The following is a 15,381-nucleotide window of genomic DNA, read 5'->3' on the forward strand; positions in this document are numbered from 1 at the left end:
GGGGCCGTCAGATAAGCCGCCTATATGAACTGTTTATGTTTATGTGTAGGCAATTGGCCTGTTATTAACATACACTGGTTACCTCTAATAAAAACAGCAGTGCATTTCCTCAGTTTTGTATTGTTTCTGAATATCTCCTACTTTTTTTGAAGAGTATATATCAAATTTTCCATACTTTTATCGGAAATAACTACTCTATAAATACTTTCGTGAGAATGTATCTTTAATGAGTTATGGCCATTTAAGGTTTACATTAGTTTTCATTGATTTCCCACTGCCACTTTATCTTCTTAGACAAATATAGTAGTAGTAGTATTAGTAGTAATTTATCTGTCTTTTTCATAAAAGCCCGCCCGTTTTTTTGAAATAGTTTTTTTTATACTTAGATGTGCATAATACTATTCTTTGCATGGACAGATTTTTTAGATTAATGTGAATAATCTGGCTTGTTGGGCCTTTAAGTTATAAAAAACAAATATGGAATTCAACAGTGCCATTAAAATGTCTTTTCCCTTTTCCATTAGTGCACTTATGGTCTACATAGTGTGACAAGAGATAAGGAAACCAGGACATATAAATTATTATTTAATGATATTTTATGAAAACAAAAACTGAGGAAATAAATAAATAGCTATATAGATATAAATATAAGCTTGTTTAACAATGCCAACTTAATTGAACACAAGTGTCTGGAAATTGTAGTGCCCACAATATGAGGCTTTGAAACGTTCAGGGACTCGGCAGTGAAAGTCGATTCTTGTCATTTTTAGCCGAGATGAAATTTCTCTCCTTGAAAATTATTTTAACCCTTGTGCATATACAAGGGGTATTTCGGGACCCCACGACCATATCCTTGACATTTGTGAGGAACTGGTTCATAATTGTGTAGCAAGAATTTTATACATTGTCAGCTACTTAATGTTGAGTATAATGCTGCAAATAGAACGGAAGTGAGGCTGTGGCAACATTCTTCATTTGACAAGAAACTACGAGTATTACATTATCAGACACAAGGGTTCTTGTGCCCCCCCCCTTTCTTTTCAATATTTTGCTGGTTACAAGTGACTTATTTTGCGCTTGTTGCTAGCTTTGTATTTGGAATCTTTCTTACTGATGATATTGTGTTGGTCATTCTAGTAATCTAGATCTGAAGGCAAATCTTGGTACTCTTCCAACCCCATCAAAATACGATTCTACATGGAACATGACAATTAAGTTATTTGTAGATATGTATGGTTTCAAAAATACCTTATAATTCACATCGTCACTGTTAATACCTCAAATAATTTTGTTTTACTCTGATTCATTATTATTCATATTATTTATATAAGGCTGTTGTTTGATCTTATTTGAATAAAATTATGCATCCAAAAACCAATTTATGTCTGTGGTCTTAGATTACCCCTTGTTGCCGACAATGTTTTTCGTGCAACGTGTCCACACAAGGGTTAAATGATAAAAAGTAAAAAAAAAATAACACCATATTTGACACTAAATAATGACTTGGTTGGGTGTTTTCTAACTGATGCTACTATTTTGACACAACAGAAGGAGGAAGTTTTAAAAAAAAGTGATTGGTAGTCTTGAGTCTAATCACATGAACAAATGGTCTTAACAGTGGTGGATTAATAGAGTTTTTTCTATCTCTAAACCCTTTAATAGATGCATGAAATGAGGACTAATTGTTTGCCTACTACTAACTGATCTATGACACGGCCTGTCAAAGAGGTGTACAGAGTTAAGTCCACTACAATAAGATTGACCCAAAGCGACCCTGTGTCACCAGATGGGCATTGTGGGTGTACTGTCATATCATACCTTATAAAGATTAATGAGCCGGCTGCTCTTCACACTAAAATAATAGAACATTTAAACAGATATTCAAACTTGCCACTATTTTCCGTTTTGCTTCCTGGGTATCTTAATATTTAAAGGATCAGTCCCAGTGTTCACAGGATGCCCAAAATATAAGTGGTTTTAATTATGTAAATCAAACTCCAAGATAGCCTGTTTATCTTGTCTGAAAATTGTAAATAAAATTATTCACTGGTTCAGAATTGCCAGATTAGGTTACCTGGGTAATGTAACTGATTTTAGGAATTTTATTCTTCGATTTAATTAGTGTCTTGATAGTCATGACTATCAACTACCACTATGAATTTGGCTTATCCAGGCACTTCCACAGAGTGGAATCTGGCCAGCCGCACATGGAAACTGAAAGTTTGTATTTTTTGATAAAGTATCACATAATTTTGGATAGTAATACTGGACTTGAAAAACGGTTGGCAAATCTTTCAACCAAAATTAAAGAGTTTTATTCACTAAAATATATCCGGGACTTCTCCTTTAAATTATGTTTCAACCTGTGACAGATTGTATTTGAAATATTTATGATAAAATAGAAAATGCACATTCCTTGTAATTATTGTTTTTTCTTTTCTGTCTGGTATTTTAAACTTAGCCATTTGATGTCCTCTTACCGACATCCTCAGATTTTATTTTTTGAGTGGATTTAACTGTCTAAATTACAGTAGCCTTAAGTAGCATCATCATTCTTTCAAATAGATTTCCTTAATTCTAATATCATAATGACCTATGACACATGTCACCTGTCCATAATGATGGTAATAATACAACCACACAGGAGGTCACTATCAAAATACAAATTTTTAAAGATCTGTTTTAGATCACTTCAACACCTATATTTTCTCATTAGGCAAACTTTTATTTTGGAACAAAATCCTGGTGGGTATTCCCATATAATTAGGCTGACTAGTACTTTAAGTGACTAGATCGCCCCTGAGCCAGTTTGATGTGACCCATTATTAAATGACTAAGCACCAAGGGGCGAGTGGAGAAATAATAATTGATTTAGTGGACTCTTTTATCCAGTATAAAGCTTGATAAAGTCAAGTACTACAACCCAGTAGTTCTATTTTGAAAATGGTTTAAAAAAACCCAAATATTATTGTGCATTAGTTTCGTCCGAAAGAAGGTCGTGGATCAAAATGTATTCAAGTTAATGAAAATAAAAGTAGCACAGTCAAAAAACATGGCAAAATTAACTGGATAATGTTCAAAATATTTTCTGCACCTCTTTACCAAAGATCTCAAAATCATTTTTAATATAGTAGGCCCAAAACTTACTAGCACTTATTAATTTTCAGCAATTCTTCAGTGGGTCATAAGGAAACCAAAAAACCTAAGCGAAATTCTGAATGTTCATATCACAATTACAAATCACAGAATTATCTCCCAATTTACATTCAAAGTTGTTATGGCTTGTGAGTTTTTAATTTTATTGGTATTGTTCAGTACATGTAGGAATAGGATATAAGAAAAATTCCCTGTCTTCAAACATGTTTTGCAGAGTTATCTTTCTGGTAATATTTTGACTTTTAAATATTATTTCAGATGATTGAAGTCAATAGTATGGGAAAAGTCAAATTGAAATACTGGTAAGTTAATATATTTATAGAAAATTGTAATCTTAATGTCCTATAAAATGTTAAAAATATATCATTATAGTTATGGAAAAGTTTAAAAAGGTAGTTGGGGTGGGGGCGGAAGGAATCATGAACATCACATACATTGTAGAATAACTGTCAATTGAACTCATTTGGGGTGATGGTGGAATCATTCACTGCCTTGTATGTTTCCTGCTTACAATGACAGAGACTTCTCTTTCTTACACATGCATTTTCTAACTAATTAGTTTTCGTTTGGAAAATGATAATTCCAAATATTACTTTGAATTTGATATGGTGAGCTCTACATTATTTTGAATATGATACAGTGTGTTAATACTACTTTAGTTTTCATTTGTCTTCAGTTCTTTTTCTCTCAGTCCTTTGAACTCAAGATATAATTAAGATCCCATCTGCATTTTTTTTTTTATTTGGTTGTGTGTTGATTTGTGTTGGATTAAGTAACAATCATATATATGGATTTAACTATAATGTATGCCAATATGATGTCACATTATTATCATTAATAACAGATCTATGACAGTCTTGATAATTGGGATGAATTAACATCCATAGCCAGGACTTTTTATGACCTGTGATTGTTTTATCATAGAGGAAAGATTAAACTAAGTTTACAGATCTGACACAAAGGATTTATTCAAGGCAAAGGCTAATGGCTGGACACCTCTGCTAACGCTTCATTTAGCAGACGGCTTCTTTTTGTTCAAAGGCCAATCCCCAATAATAAAAGAAACAAAACCAAGAATAAAAAACGCATTTGATGAGTTAACAGTTAGCTGGTTTTATTATGGTTGCACGTAAATTATTGGTATCATTTGATTTACTGACAAACTGGTAATGTCTGGATTAATTCCCTTGTAATCAGTTTACAGTTAGAAATGAATTGAAACATTGGATTCTGTTGAAACGGTTGTCTAATCTTTGGTTTGTTATGTGGCTAAAACCTTTAATCATTGTTCTGGGGAAGACAGCACTAGCTCCATAAAAGAAATACACTACTAGTACTGAGTACTAGGGTAAATCTGTACATTTATTCATATTTAATTCATTTGTGTTATACATGTACACGAGCGATACAGATTTATTAATAAGAAGATTTTGATACTCCAGAGAATAAATTATGTCAAATGAGTGGCCTCAATTAAAATTAGTTTAAATTTAGTGAATCAATATGTGGGATTAGATTTGAAAAGAAAAAAAAAGAATTAATTTTGGGGTTTCTTAAAAGTAAATGATAATTTAAGATACACATAAAAAATGTAGAATTTTGGAAACCATGTGGAAATTCTGGACAGAGGAGACCCCAATTTGTTTTGACATTGCTCCGCCACTAAACTATCAAAAACTAACAGGAAATGGTCATTTGCCATTTAATTGACATAATATAGTAAATAATAAATCGTTTTTTCATTAAGTTTCTTCTATTTTTATTTTTTATCACGCATGGATAGAAAAGAGCATTTCATTTTTTAGTGGTGGGAGGGGGAGGGTCTGTCCCTTTGTCCCTCCTCCACCTAGATCAACTCTTAAGATTACAGTGATTTAAAATTCAGATTATAATCTTCTTAAACTTTATGTACTCTTACTGTATTATATTTTACTTTTTGTCTGTTTTTCAAGTGGAGTTCATTTTAACACACCACAAGTTCGACCAACCATAGAACAGATCGATCAGTCATTTGGAGCAACTCATCCTGGAGGTAGTATACAATAATAGAACAATTATATGGTACCAGCACATTCTATACACATTACAATTATATAGTCATAAAACTGTACTACAGTATACATGTACCCTTGTCATTTTTAATACTGATCTCACTTTTATAATAAACCCTCACCTTAATTACAATTATATACATGTAGTCATCATATAGATAAGATTGCATACGAATAAATACATGTATGATTGATTTCTCCTCTGTATCATATTAGAGATAGTTTTTTAATTATACCCTCATCTTATTGTTAAACTAATTTATTATTAAGCTATTGATGGTCTCATTTCATATAGTAAGCCCTCACCTCAATAGCTTTGAATTTTTAAAGATGGATTTCCATATGATCTATTTCTTTCTAACATTGGATGTCGTACCAATGTTAAGTTGTTTGCCTAATCATGATTAAGAAGTTTGTCTGTCCAGGTTAAGGGGTTGTTTATCATTTTTTATAACAATGCTTGTCTCTTCAATGATTGTTTAGTTGTGTCATGAGGTTGTGCAGCTCTTTTGTTTCTCTGTTTGCAACAGGAGTTTCCGTAGATGAGGGGTCATGTGAGGATTGGGCAAATCCTATGGCCCCCAACTTTGTGTACGAACATTGCATTGTATTGAATGACAATGAAAAAGTTGGTCTCTTGTCATGTATATCTTGGCAAACAACTCTTATCTGTCAATAGTTGCTGTGAAATGTGTCATGATAAATGGCGAATGATAAAGGTGAACGTGGCCAGTGTAATTAAATGTGGCCATAGATCAACCAGTTGTAAAAATGATGTGTATTGGTTCACATTGTTAAAAGAGTAATATAGTCCTAATAGTTGGACAATGTTTTCATCAAGATATAGTAGAATAAAAGCATTGCCTGATCTATTTCTATTCCCTTTTCAATGAAAGCTGATTACAATCAGTTATAAGTGTATGTTAATTAGGAGTCTTTTCATTCTGTGCGCTGTTCCATCTCTTTCTGCATGGTTTGCAAAAGTGTGACACGCATACGGTCTGGATCAATTACAGGCTAACCAATTGTTGAAGTTTTAACATCAGGTGGGACATAAAGATACCATCAGATTTTTACTGATACTCTTTCAGTCTGTTACAAACCACAATCACATACTACAATATTCAATCAACTTCACTAAAAAACTAAAAAAACACTTCAGAAAATCACGGAAATTAAATCTGTAAAGTCTTGTGTTCAGTCACTGTTGCGTACTACCTGAACTATAGTCAAAAAGAAAAAAGTTAATTAATTATGCATGCATTACATTTAGGGTGGCAATTACTCTGGTGAATTTTTACACGTATCATTGATATAAAATAATGTTATCTTGGTCATTTTATTCAAGTATTTTAATACCAGGTATCATGCTAGTAGTGTTTAATCAAATTAATTAATTTTTATATTTAATTGTCTCAATTCTTTTATTCTTTTTTTTTTCATAGTGTACATATCAGAAAAACAGTTATTTGTGTTAAATTTCCGAGGTCTTTCATTTGATTTTCCCATAGATTCCAAATTTGAGGTAAGATTTCATGAAGATAACTTTTTGACTCTGATTAATTTGTTTTCATTTCCAAATGGATTGTGATTTTAATTTTGAAAAATAGCATATTTTTCTGAGCAGAAACCAGTACTCGCTCAATGCTAGAAAAAAATTGATTGTCTGTCCATCCGGTGAGGCACTAAAAGACAAAAGTTATCATCCGATTGACTTAAACACTATGAGTTGAAAAGTATAGTATATTCATTATTAATGAATTACAATAACTTAAACAGTATCAAAGCATTTTATTTGTTAGTGCCAGGAGAAACTAGAAGCCTATTAAATTTTAATTATTTCTGATAACTACTTCATTGTCTCCTGATTTTTATATGCCCACATGGATATGTGGACATATACTATTCAAAAAAAGTAGGGGATATTTGATTTTTAAGTGTTATTAAAGTCACCTAATGAAACTGACGAAGAAACAAATGACAAAATGAAATGAAGTTCACATTCATCGATTTATTCCAAATGATCGTTAGACTAAGTAAGGCACAGACTGACCATTATAAGGGTAAAATGATACCCGGGGTCAAACAGCAAAGTTACCACAGCATCACAACCAAGTCAGTAACGGGTAAATCCTCCTCTGTTTGCCAAACAAGCATTGATCCGATGTGGCATACTCCTAATGAGACGTCTAAGGTCATTTTGGTCCAGATTGTCCCATTCCTGTTGCAACGCAGCAGCAAGTTCTTGGACATTGGCAGGACGTTGTTGACGTTGACGTAACCTCTGTCCAAGCATGTCCCAGACATGCTCGATGGGGGAGAGGTCGGGACTCAGTGCTGGCCAAGGTAATGTGGTGATGTTCTGTTGTTGGAGGTAACCTGTAACGATCCTGGCCCTGTGACATCTTGCGTTGTCATCCTGGAAGATGAAACGGCGGCCATGACGTCGTGCGAACGGCACAACATGGACTGCCAAGATGTTGTCCCTGTAGTACTGGCCTGTAACACGCCCTGCAACAACATGTAAAGCCGTTCTTCCAGCAACAGTGATGCCTCCCCACACCATAACAGAACCACCCCCAAATCGATCATGTCTGATGACGTTAACGTCTTGGAAGCGCTCGTTTCGACGACGCCACACCCTCCTACGTCTGTCCAAAAAATCAACAGTGAACCTTGACTCATCTGAAAACATCACATTGCTCCAGCGTCGATTATCCCAGTGTTGACGATCCCTACACCAATGGCGTCTTGCCTGAATGTGATGATCTCTCAAACAAGGGATCACGCGAGGACGTCGGGCGCGAAGGTGACCCCTATGCAGTCGATTCCGAATCGTCTGGCCACTCACTCTCACACCAGTGTCTGTTTGAAGACTAGCGCTGATCTGATTTGCTGTGATGACACGATTTCTCAAGGCCAAGGCACGGATAAATCGATCCTTGGCTTGAGTTGTCGCCCTTGGTCGACCTGAGCGTGGTCTGTCCTGTACAGATTGTGTATCACGGTATCTGGACCATAGCCTGCTTATGACAGACTGAGAAACATTCATCGTCCGCGCCACAACCGCCTGTGTTGTGCCGATCTGTAGCATGCCAAGGGCACGTAACCTTTCATTTTGTGTAAACCGACGCATATCAAAATTTGTTTTCTGGTCACTAAAACAATTAAACTGATGTTTCCACCCTGGAATTCAATGCCACAATGACTGTAACATTCAAAGTCAGAGTCGTGCAAATCTTGGGTTGGACCCCCATGATGATCCCAAGCATCACCTGCATTCCATGCGGTAGCTATTGGTGCATTTGGGCGTCACATGTAACTGGAAATGTTTCTTCTGTTAGGTTCTATAGTGACTTTTTTCGTAGTCATTTGCATATTTTAGTATTATGCCCCCAAAATCAAATATCTCCTACTTTTTTTGAATAGTATATATTACTGTCGCCCCTGTCCTTCCGTCAGTTGTCTACAATTTCTTGTGAATGCTCTAACTCCAAAAGTTATTATCCAATTGTTTTAAAATTGATATATGTGGTTTACATTAGTGAGATGAAGAATCCTATTTAATTTCAATAATTTATGTTCATTACGTCTAGAGTTATGGCCCTTGTTTCACTTTGTTGAACCTTGTGAACGCTTTTACACCAAAAGTTATCATCCGATCTTTGTGAAATTTATGTGCATTATTTAAATTAGTGAAACAAAGAAGTCTATTGAATTTCAGCAATTTCCGTTTATTACATCTAGAGTTATGGCCCTTGTTTCACTTTATTGAACCTTGTGAACACTCTAATGCCAAAAGTTATCACCCGATCTTTGTAAAATTTATATGCATTATTTAAATTAGTGAAACCATGAAGCCTATTGAATTTCAGCAATTTCCAATAATTACTTCTAGAGTTATGGCCCTTGTTTTACTTTGTTCAACCTTGTTAATGCTCGATTGATGAAAGTTATCATCATGTATGAAATTTATATTCAGAATTTTCCGTCAATAATTTCTAGAGTTATGGCCCTTAATTGTTTTACTTTGTGAACCTTGTGAACGTTTGAATGACACAAGTGATCATCCGATCTGTATGAAATTTATATGCATTATTTAAATTAGTAAAACGAAAATGCCTGTCAAATTTCAACAATTTCTGTAGACTACTTCCAAAGTTGAGGCCCTTGTTTCAATTTGTAGAACTATGTGAACCCTCAAACGACAAAAATTATAATCTGATCTGTACGGTCTTGTAAAGGCCCTCAATTACCTACAAAGGAATAAATATGTGACAACCCTTGTCGACCGCTCAAACGATTGAGCTGCTGTGGGCGTATGTTTCGTTGCCTGGCAACCTGTCTTTGAAGAAAGCAGGAAATGTTTTTTTAAATGCTTCAATTCCCAAAAAAAGAATAGAAATGTAGCAGCCTTTATTGAAGGCTCCAATGACTTTTCTGGTGTGGTTGTATGTTTTGTTGCATAGAAATCTATCTTGTAATTGAAAGATTTGGTTGATTGTTTTATTAATTACAAACCACTTTTAAATGCATTTATTTTAGGTTTAAATTGTCTGAATCAATGAAATTCAAAAATACATTTACATGTAATGAAGAACTTTTTCTTTTTGTAGCCAAAGTATGCCCATGGCTTGGGTTCCTTACAGTTCCCTAATGGAGCATCACCCACTGTATCTAGGATGTGTATATATGCTGGTAACAGTGTCTCTGATACCAAGTAAGCTACTATTACTGCACTTTAAGATACTTTAACTTAGCTCAACTAGGTTAGTTATGCAGCAGACACACTAGGCGAATTTCTAGCTGAACCAATCAGTGCCGAATTCATTCGGTTGATTGAGTGGACACACTTGGCGAATTCTCCGCCCGATTCACCAGTGGATTGCATCATCTTTCACGTCACATGATTAAACATGGCAGCGACCAAGAAAAAAAAAATGGCTGCAGTGGTGAGATTTTTTTAATCTTACGCCGTATGCATCGGTATAGAAAGAGGTGGCTGAGTTAACACACATTTATAAGTACAAATTTAGATTTTTGATAATAGGCTAAGATTCTATTTAAGATAATATCATTCAAAATGATTTTACATTATATGTTATATATTTTCAGAGCACCCCCCTTATCTATAGCATGTTTTCATGGAAATTGTTTCCTAGATTGTTTGGAAGTTTTGCGTGAAAATAATGCTACCATAGGTCTTAAATTTTTACTAGTCACAGAAGGTGAGTTCAGCACTTTTATATTGTGCAATATGATACTAGAAAAAAAACACTCTCGGATATGGAATCAGATAGCCCAAAAATAGTGTTACTTAGACTGTCTCAAACTGTGCGAGATATGTGACTAGCTCACCATATTGTACGTACGTAACTAACGTACAAAAATTAATTGGTGGCTAGCTTTTTTTCGCACGTATACAGTGAATGGCCATTTTGCTCAGTAATCCCAGCCAGAATTTGGCTATTTTCTAAATTTGCGTTAAAGTTTAAAATATTTGTTTTAGAACTGAAATAAATTAACAATTAGTCAATCCCAACGCTAAAAACATCAACAGAATTGATTGTGTATATCTGAAATAGACACGACCGACACACAAAATAGTGCCAAGATCGCAGCCTCTATGAACAACCATTCGCATATGCTGTCATTGAAGACGACGTCAATTCTATGAGTTGTAGATATTATTTTTGTGAAAAATCATTGGAAGAAGAGAGAACATGTTGGGACTGTACGAATTATATAGTCTTTATGGGTGCAAAGGAAACAATGCTGAAGATAAACCTATTGTTTACAATGTAACGTGTTGTTGACCTCATGACCCATTGACGTCAATGTCATGACCTGTGATGTGTAGATCATGTGATATGGATATCATGGCTATTGACTGTGTCTGAGATACTTCTCCGCAGGTAGTGGTCTCAGATGTTCAGAATGCATATTGTAGGAACGTATAGTATTGGGGGCGCCACAGCTCGGGCAGTCTAAGGAACTCTCATTACGAGCAGTTCAAGTGATAATGTGCTAATGATGTTATGCTTAATTTGTAGGCAGTGGACCTGGTAAACTTGTTGATCCCAGGAAAAAAACAGTTGAAAGAATAGTTAAATTTGGAGATAGTTGTCAGGTATAGATACAGTCTCATTTCAATATCAATATTTAGTCAGGCTTTGAAATGTTTAAAAAAAAGCTATTCTTCATTCTTGTCGCTTCAGTAAGTAACCTGTCACTCTCAATTATCAAAGACCAATCACATCACACGTATCCATACATGTAGGTACACAAAAACTCTTAAATTGTTTAGGTCTTTACTTACATTGCTCCATATAAGTATCGTAATATGAAACGTTTTTAATTCTTCGACATCGGAATGCCTAAAAATTCTTGAAAGTCCTCGAATCTGCTTTGGCTCGGTGACTCGACGATTCGTACAATTCTATCATCCGTATCCACGTGAATACCGCCAATTATCATGGTACCAAACTTGCATGCTAACTTGAATACTTCGCCGTTGAGGTGTAGAATTCAGATTCTACAATATCCGTAATAAATTTAATATCAAAACACGAACCACACCTGTGCATGGCTCCGTATTTACGTGTACTGCGTGCGGAGGACAGGTAAGGCCCCCTGGAATACTTCGCCGTTGAGGTGTAGAATTCAGATTCTACAATATCCGTAATAAATTTAATTTCAAAACACGAACCACACCTGTGCATGGCCCCCGTATTTACGTGTACTGCGTGCGGACGACAGGTAAGGCCCCATGGAATTCCTTTCTCACATCCTGTCTATATTTACGCTACAAATTATATTTATATATGAAATATTTTTCCGACCCAATTATTTGATTTTGTCAAATTTTCTTATTAATTATTCATAACCATTATGGAAATTGTTTTAAACTTTTTAAATGATTAAATACACTAGACAACGAGCCGTGTACCAAACTTGCATGCTAACTTGAATACTTCGCCGTTGAGGTGTAGAATTCAGATTCTACAATATCCGTAATAAATTTAATTTCAAAACACGAACCACACCTGTGCATGGCCCCGTATTTACGTGTACTGCGTGCGGAGGACAGGTAAGGCCCCATGGAATTCCTTTCTCACATCCTGTCTATATTTACGCTACAAATTATATTTATATATGAAATATTTTTCCGACCCAATTATTTGATTTTGTCAAATTTTCTTATAAATTATTCATAACCTTTATGGAAATTGTTTTAAACTTTTTAAATGATTAAATACACTAGACAACGAGCCGTGTGCATTACCATTCCAGCCACCACTGTATTTACTGTGGTGTCGGTATGGTAGAATTATTTCAGATGACTTAGGGGTGCGTTTTAATTTATTTAGATATAATACTTCATAATGCTATTAGCTAGTGTCAAGCAGATGAAAACCAGCGTAGATGGTGTGAAATTCATTGTTAATCATTATAAATTTGACTAGTTCCAATCTTTGTGAGTGAATGTATGCTACGATAGAGCGAATTTCCATGCTTAATTCTTGCATTTAGAAACAAATAATTAAATGTACCTGATGTAGACATGAGTATTGTGTACTGAACATCAGGTAAAATTTAGTTTTACTTGCTACCTGTCAGACGTAAAAATCGCCTGTCGGGGACAAGTAGACAGGCGAACATTTCAAGCCATGGTTTAGTCAAGGAAGTATCTGAATTTTCCAGCCAGGTTTCCCCTTGTCGGTGGTGCAGGACAGAGTTCCTTGTACGGAACAGTCTAGTCATTTGGATGGGACAAAAAACTGAGGTACTGTCAGAATTTGAAATAATAGTAGTCTGTATAATTGCCACTGTTCTGGCAAAATTTCCTTTCCTATCACACTGCATGGCATATGCCCGGTTGTTGCAGAAAAGTTGTACATTTCATTTCATTTTAGAGATAAATTTCATTAACATTTGTGATCCTTGATGTATAATCATTGATTGTAAAAAATATTCAAACTATCACCGTAGCATTACAGATATCATTACTTTCAGATAAAACCTCAGGGTTTTGGACATACTCCCCGCAGTGTTTCATTTGATTAGAGCTAATCCCACTAAACACTGCTTTAATAGAAGCAAATTTCTGTTCCAAATTATGACTAGTCAAAAGTCAGATTAACAACCAATAGCTAACTGCATAACAATATGATTACGCTTTAAACATAGCTCCACATTGGACCAAATATGTTTACATAACGTTACGTCATGACTCACTTTTAAATTATGCCCAATTAACCAGTGCATAGCAGAATATTGCAGAAAAATTAATTGCGTGACAAATGTTGCTATCAACACTGATACAATGTAAACAATACTGTATGGAGACGAACAAGACTTCCACCGTTTTTAATGCCTTAAATCACTGTCCAAAGTTTTAAGCAAGACCCCAGATTAAACGAAGGGCTGTCATGTTGCTGTACTTGGGATATATTTGATTAAACGGGAAGAATAGACACAATTTTCCAGCAATGGGCAGAGAGGATTTTGCGGGCCATTGCTTCAGGAATATGGGTTTTGGAGGGTCAAACGTGATATGACTATGGTTGAAGGAACAGTAAAACATTAAACATGTTGATTTATATTACATTATTTTGAATTTGACAGGATGTTGTTAGTGCCTTAGGATGTGCTAGTAAAGTTTTCTACAAGTCAGAAGACAAAATGAAAATCCATTCACCTGAAGCACACAAAAGAGTTCGCTCCCGTAGTGCTGATTATTTCTATAATTATTTTACCTTGGGATTGGTGAGTATATTTACATTATTATTATGTAATTATTATTTATACAAACGGTGTTATAATTAGTCCACATTAAGGAAGATTATATCTAACCAACTGTTAAAATGTTGTTCACCATGATGTGTAGTAGATACACTGACTTACCTCCAGATAAATGAGATAAATGTTTTGGGGGAAGTATAACCTGCCTCAAACATAGCACATGCCGTAAGTGCTACAATGTCAAATCTGGCCAGAATTAATAAAGGTAACAAAATGTACAAGAGAAATTTCAAAGGAGTAATTATATAATTGTATTAATAGTGGCAGATTAAATAATGGCAGGAATAATTCAGTTAAATTCTCTAACAATGGTAAAAAAAGTATATGATAATTTTTTTTCACACAAAACTTTTACTGTAATTCGGATATTGTTTTATTTTGAGATGAATATTTTTCTTTCTTTTTTTTATAGAGAGATTAAGCATAATAAGAAGAACAAGCAAATTTATATACATGAATTTTGATGGCAGAAGCTGTAGGTTTAAAGAGTAAATTTGAGTAGAAACATTAAGCTTATTTTCTATTGATTTTGCAGGATATATTATTTGATGCCAATACTCATAAAGTTAAAAAGTTTATACTACATACTAATTATCCTGGTCATTATAATTTTAACATGTAAGTACTGATATTATTTTAATGAAATTACAACCTTGACACATCACACTAACATTTATATCAGGCTTCACATGGACTATATCTTACAGCAAGGGTTAAAGTCCAGGGTAAGAGTATAGATGTAAATGTCACTGTCAATGCAAAATACCCCAACCCCCTCCCCCGCATGGCACATATAACGATAGAAAACAAATGTTAGTGTAAAATACAACTGCAGTTCTATGTTGACAAGCCTTTAAACTCCATCCAGTACCAGAAATATGACCAAGTATTTTATGTGTCCTCAAACTTAGGGTAATATAGTTTTGTAACTCAGACATTATTACAACATGACATTTGATATATAATATTTTATATTTACAGGTATTGTAGATGTGAATTTAAACTGCCAGCTGTAATGGAGAAAGTCAAGCAACCATTATTATCTACTTTAGATGAAGATGAACTAGTCATAACAGCATATTCTAAGGTAGTTACATCTAATAGGGTTTCTGAAGATCTTAATCTGGTTGTAAAAAATAATATTTCATTTAATTTGCTATGATTTGATTTGAACAATTTCATCGAGTAAGTTTATGTTTTAATTAGATTCTTCTATGCAAAATTTGAGACAAAACTACTAAGTTTTCTCTTGAGATAAACTTTTACGATACAAATATTTTAGTGGTATTCAAGGAATTTGACAAACACTAAATAGGTCAGTGCCTGGATTTGCTATAGTGATGCTTTAACCATTAGTTGGTTACCCATA

The 15,381-nt window shown here is 34.4% G+C and overlaps 1 protein-coding gene across 1 annotated transcript in view; it reads left to right on the forward strand.

Moving 5' to 3' along the window:
• LOC126814551 (phagosome assembly factor 1) overlaps positions 1-15,381 on the forward strand; it is a 67,638-nt gene that overhangs the window by 46,086 nt on the left and 6,171 nt on the right. Inside the window, exons 4-12 of the mRNA XM_050539784.2 lie at positions 3,415-3,458; positions 5,109-5,188; positions 6,653-6,732; positions 9,824-9,927; positions 10,323-10,435; positions 11,261-11,337; positions 13,836-13,976; positions 14,548-14,630; positions 14,994-15,099. Of these exons, the coding sequence (XP_050395741.1) occupies positions 3,415-3,458; positions 5,109-5,188; positions 6,653-6,732; positions 9,824-9,927; positions 10,323-10,435; positions 11,261-11,337; positions 13,836-13,976; positions 14,548-14,630; positions 14,994-15,099 (828 nt within the window). The remainder of the gene's footprint in view (positions 1-3,414; positions 3,459-5,108; positions 5,189-6,652; positions 6,733-9,823; positions 9,928-10,322; positions 10,436-11,260; positions 11,338-13,835; positions 13,977-14,547; positions 14,631-14,993; positions 15,100-15,381) is intronic.

Source organism: Patella vulgata, chromosome 3 (assembly GCF_932274485.2).
Source record: "Patella vulgata chromosome 3, xgPatVulg1.2, whole genome shotgun sequence".
In the NCBI taxonomy this organism is placed as follows: Eukaryota; Metazoa; Mollusca; class Gastropoda; family Patellidae; genus Patella; species Patella vulgata.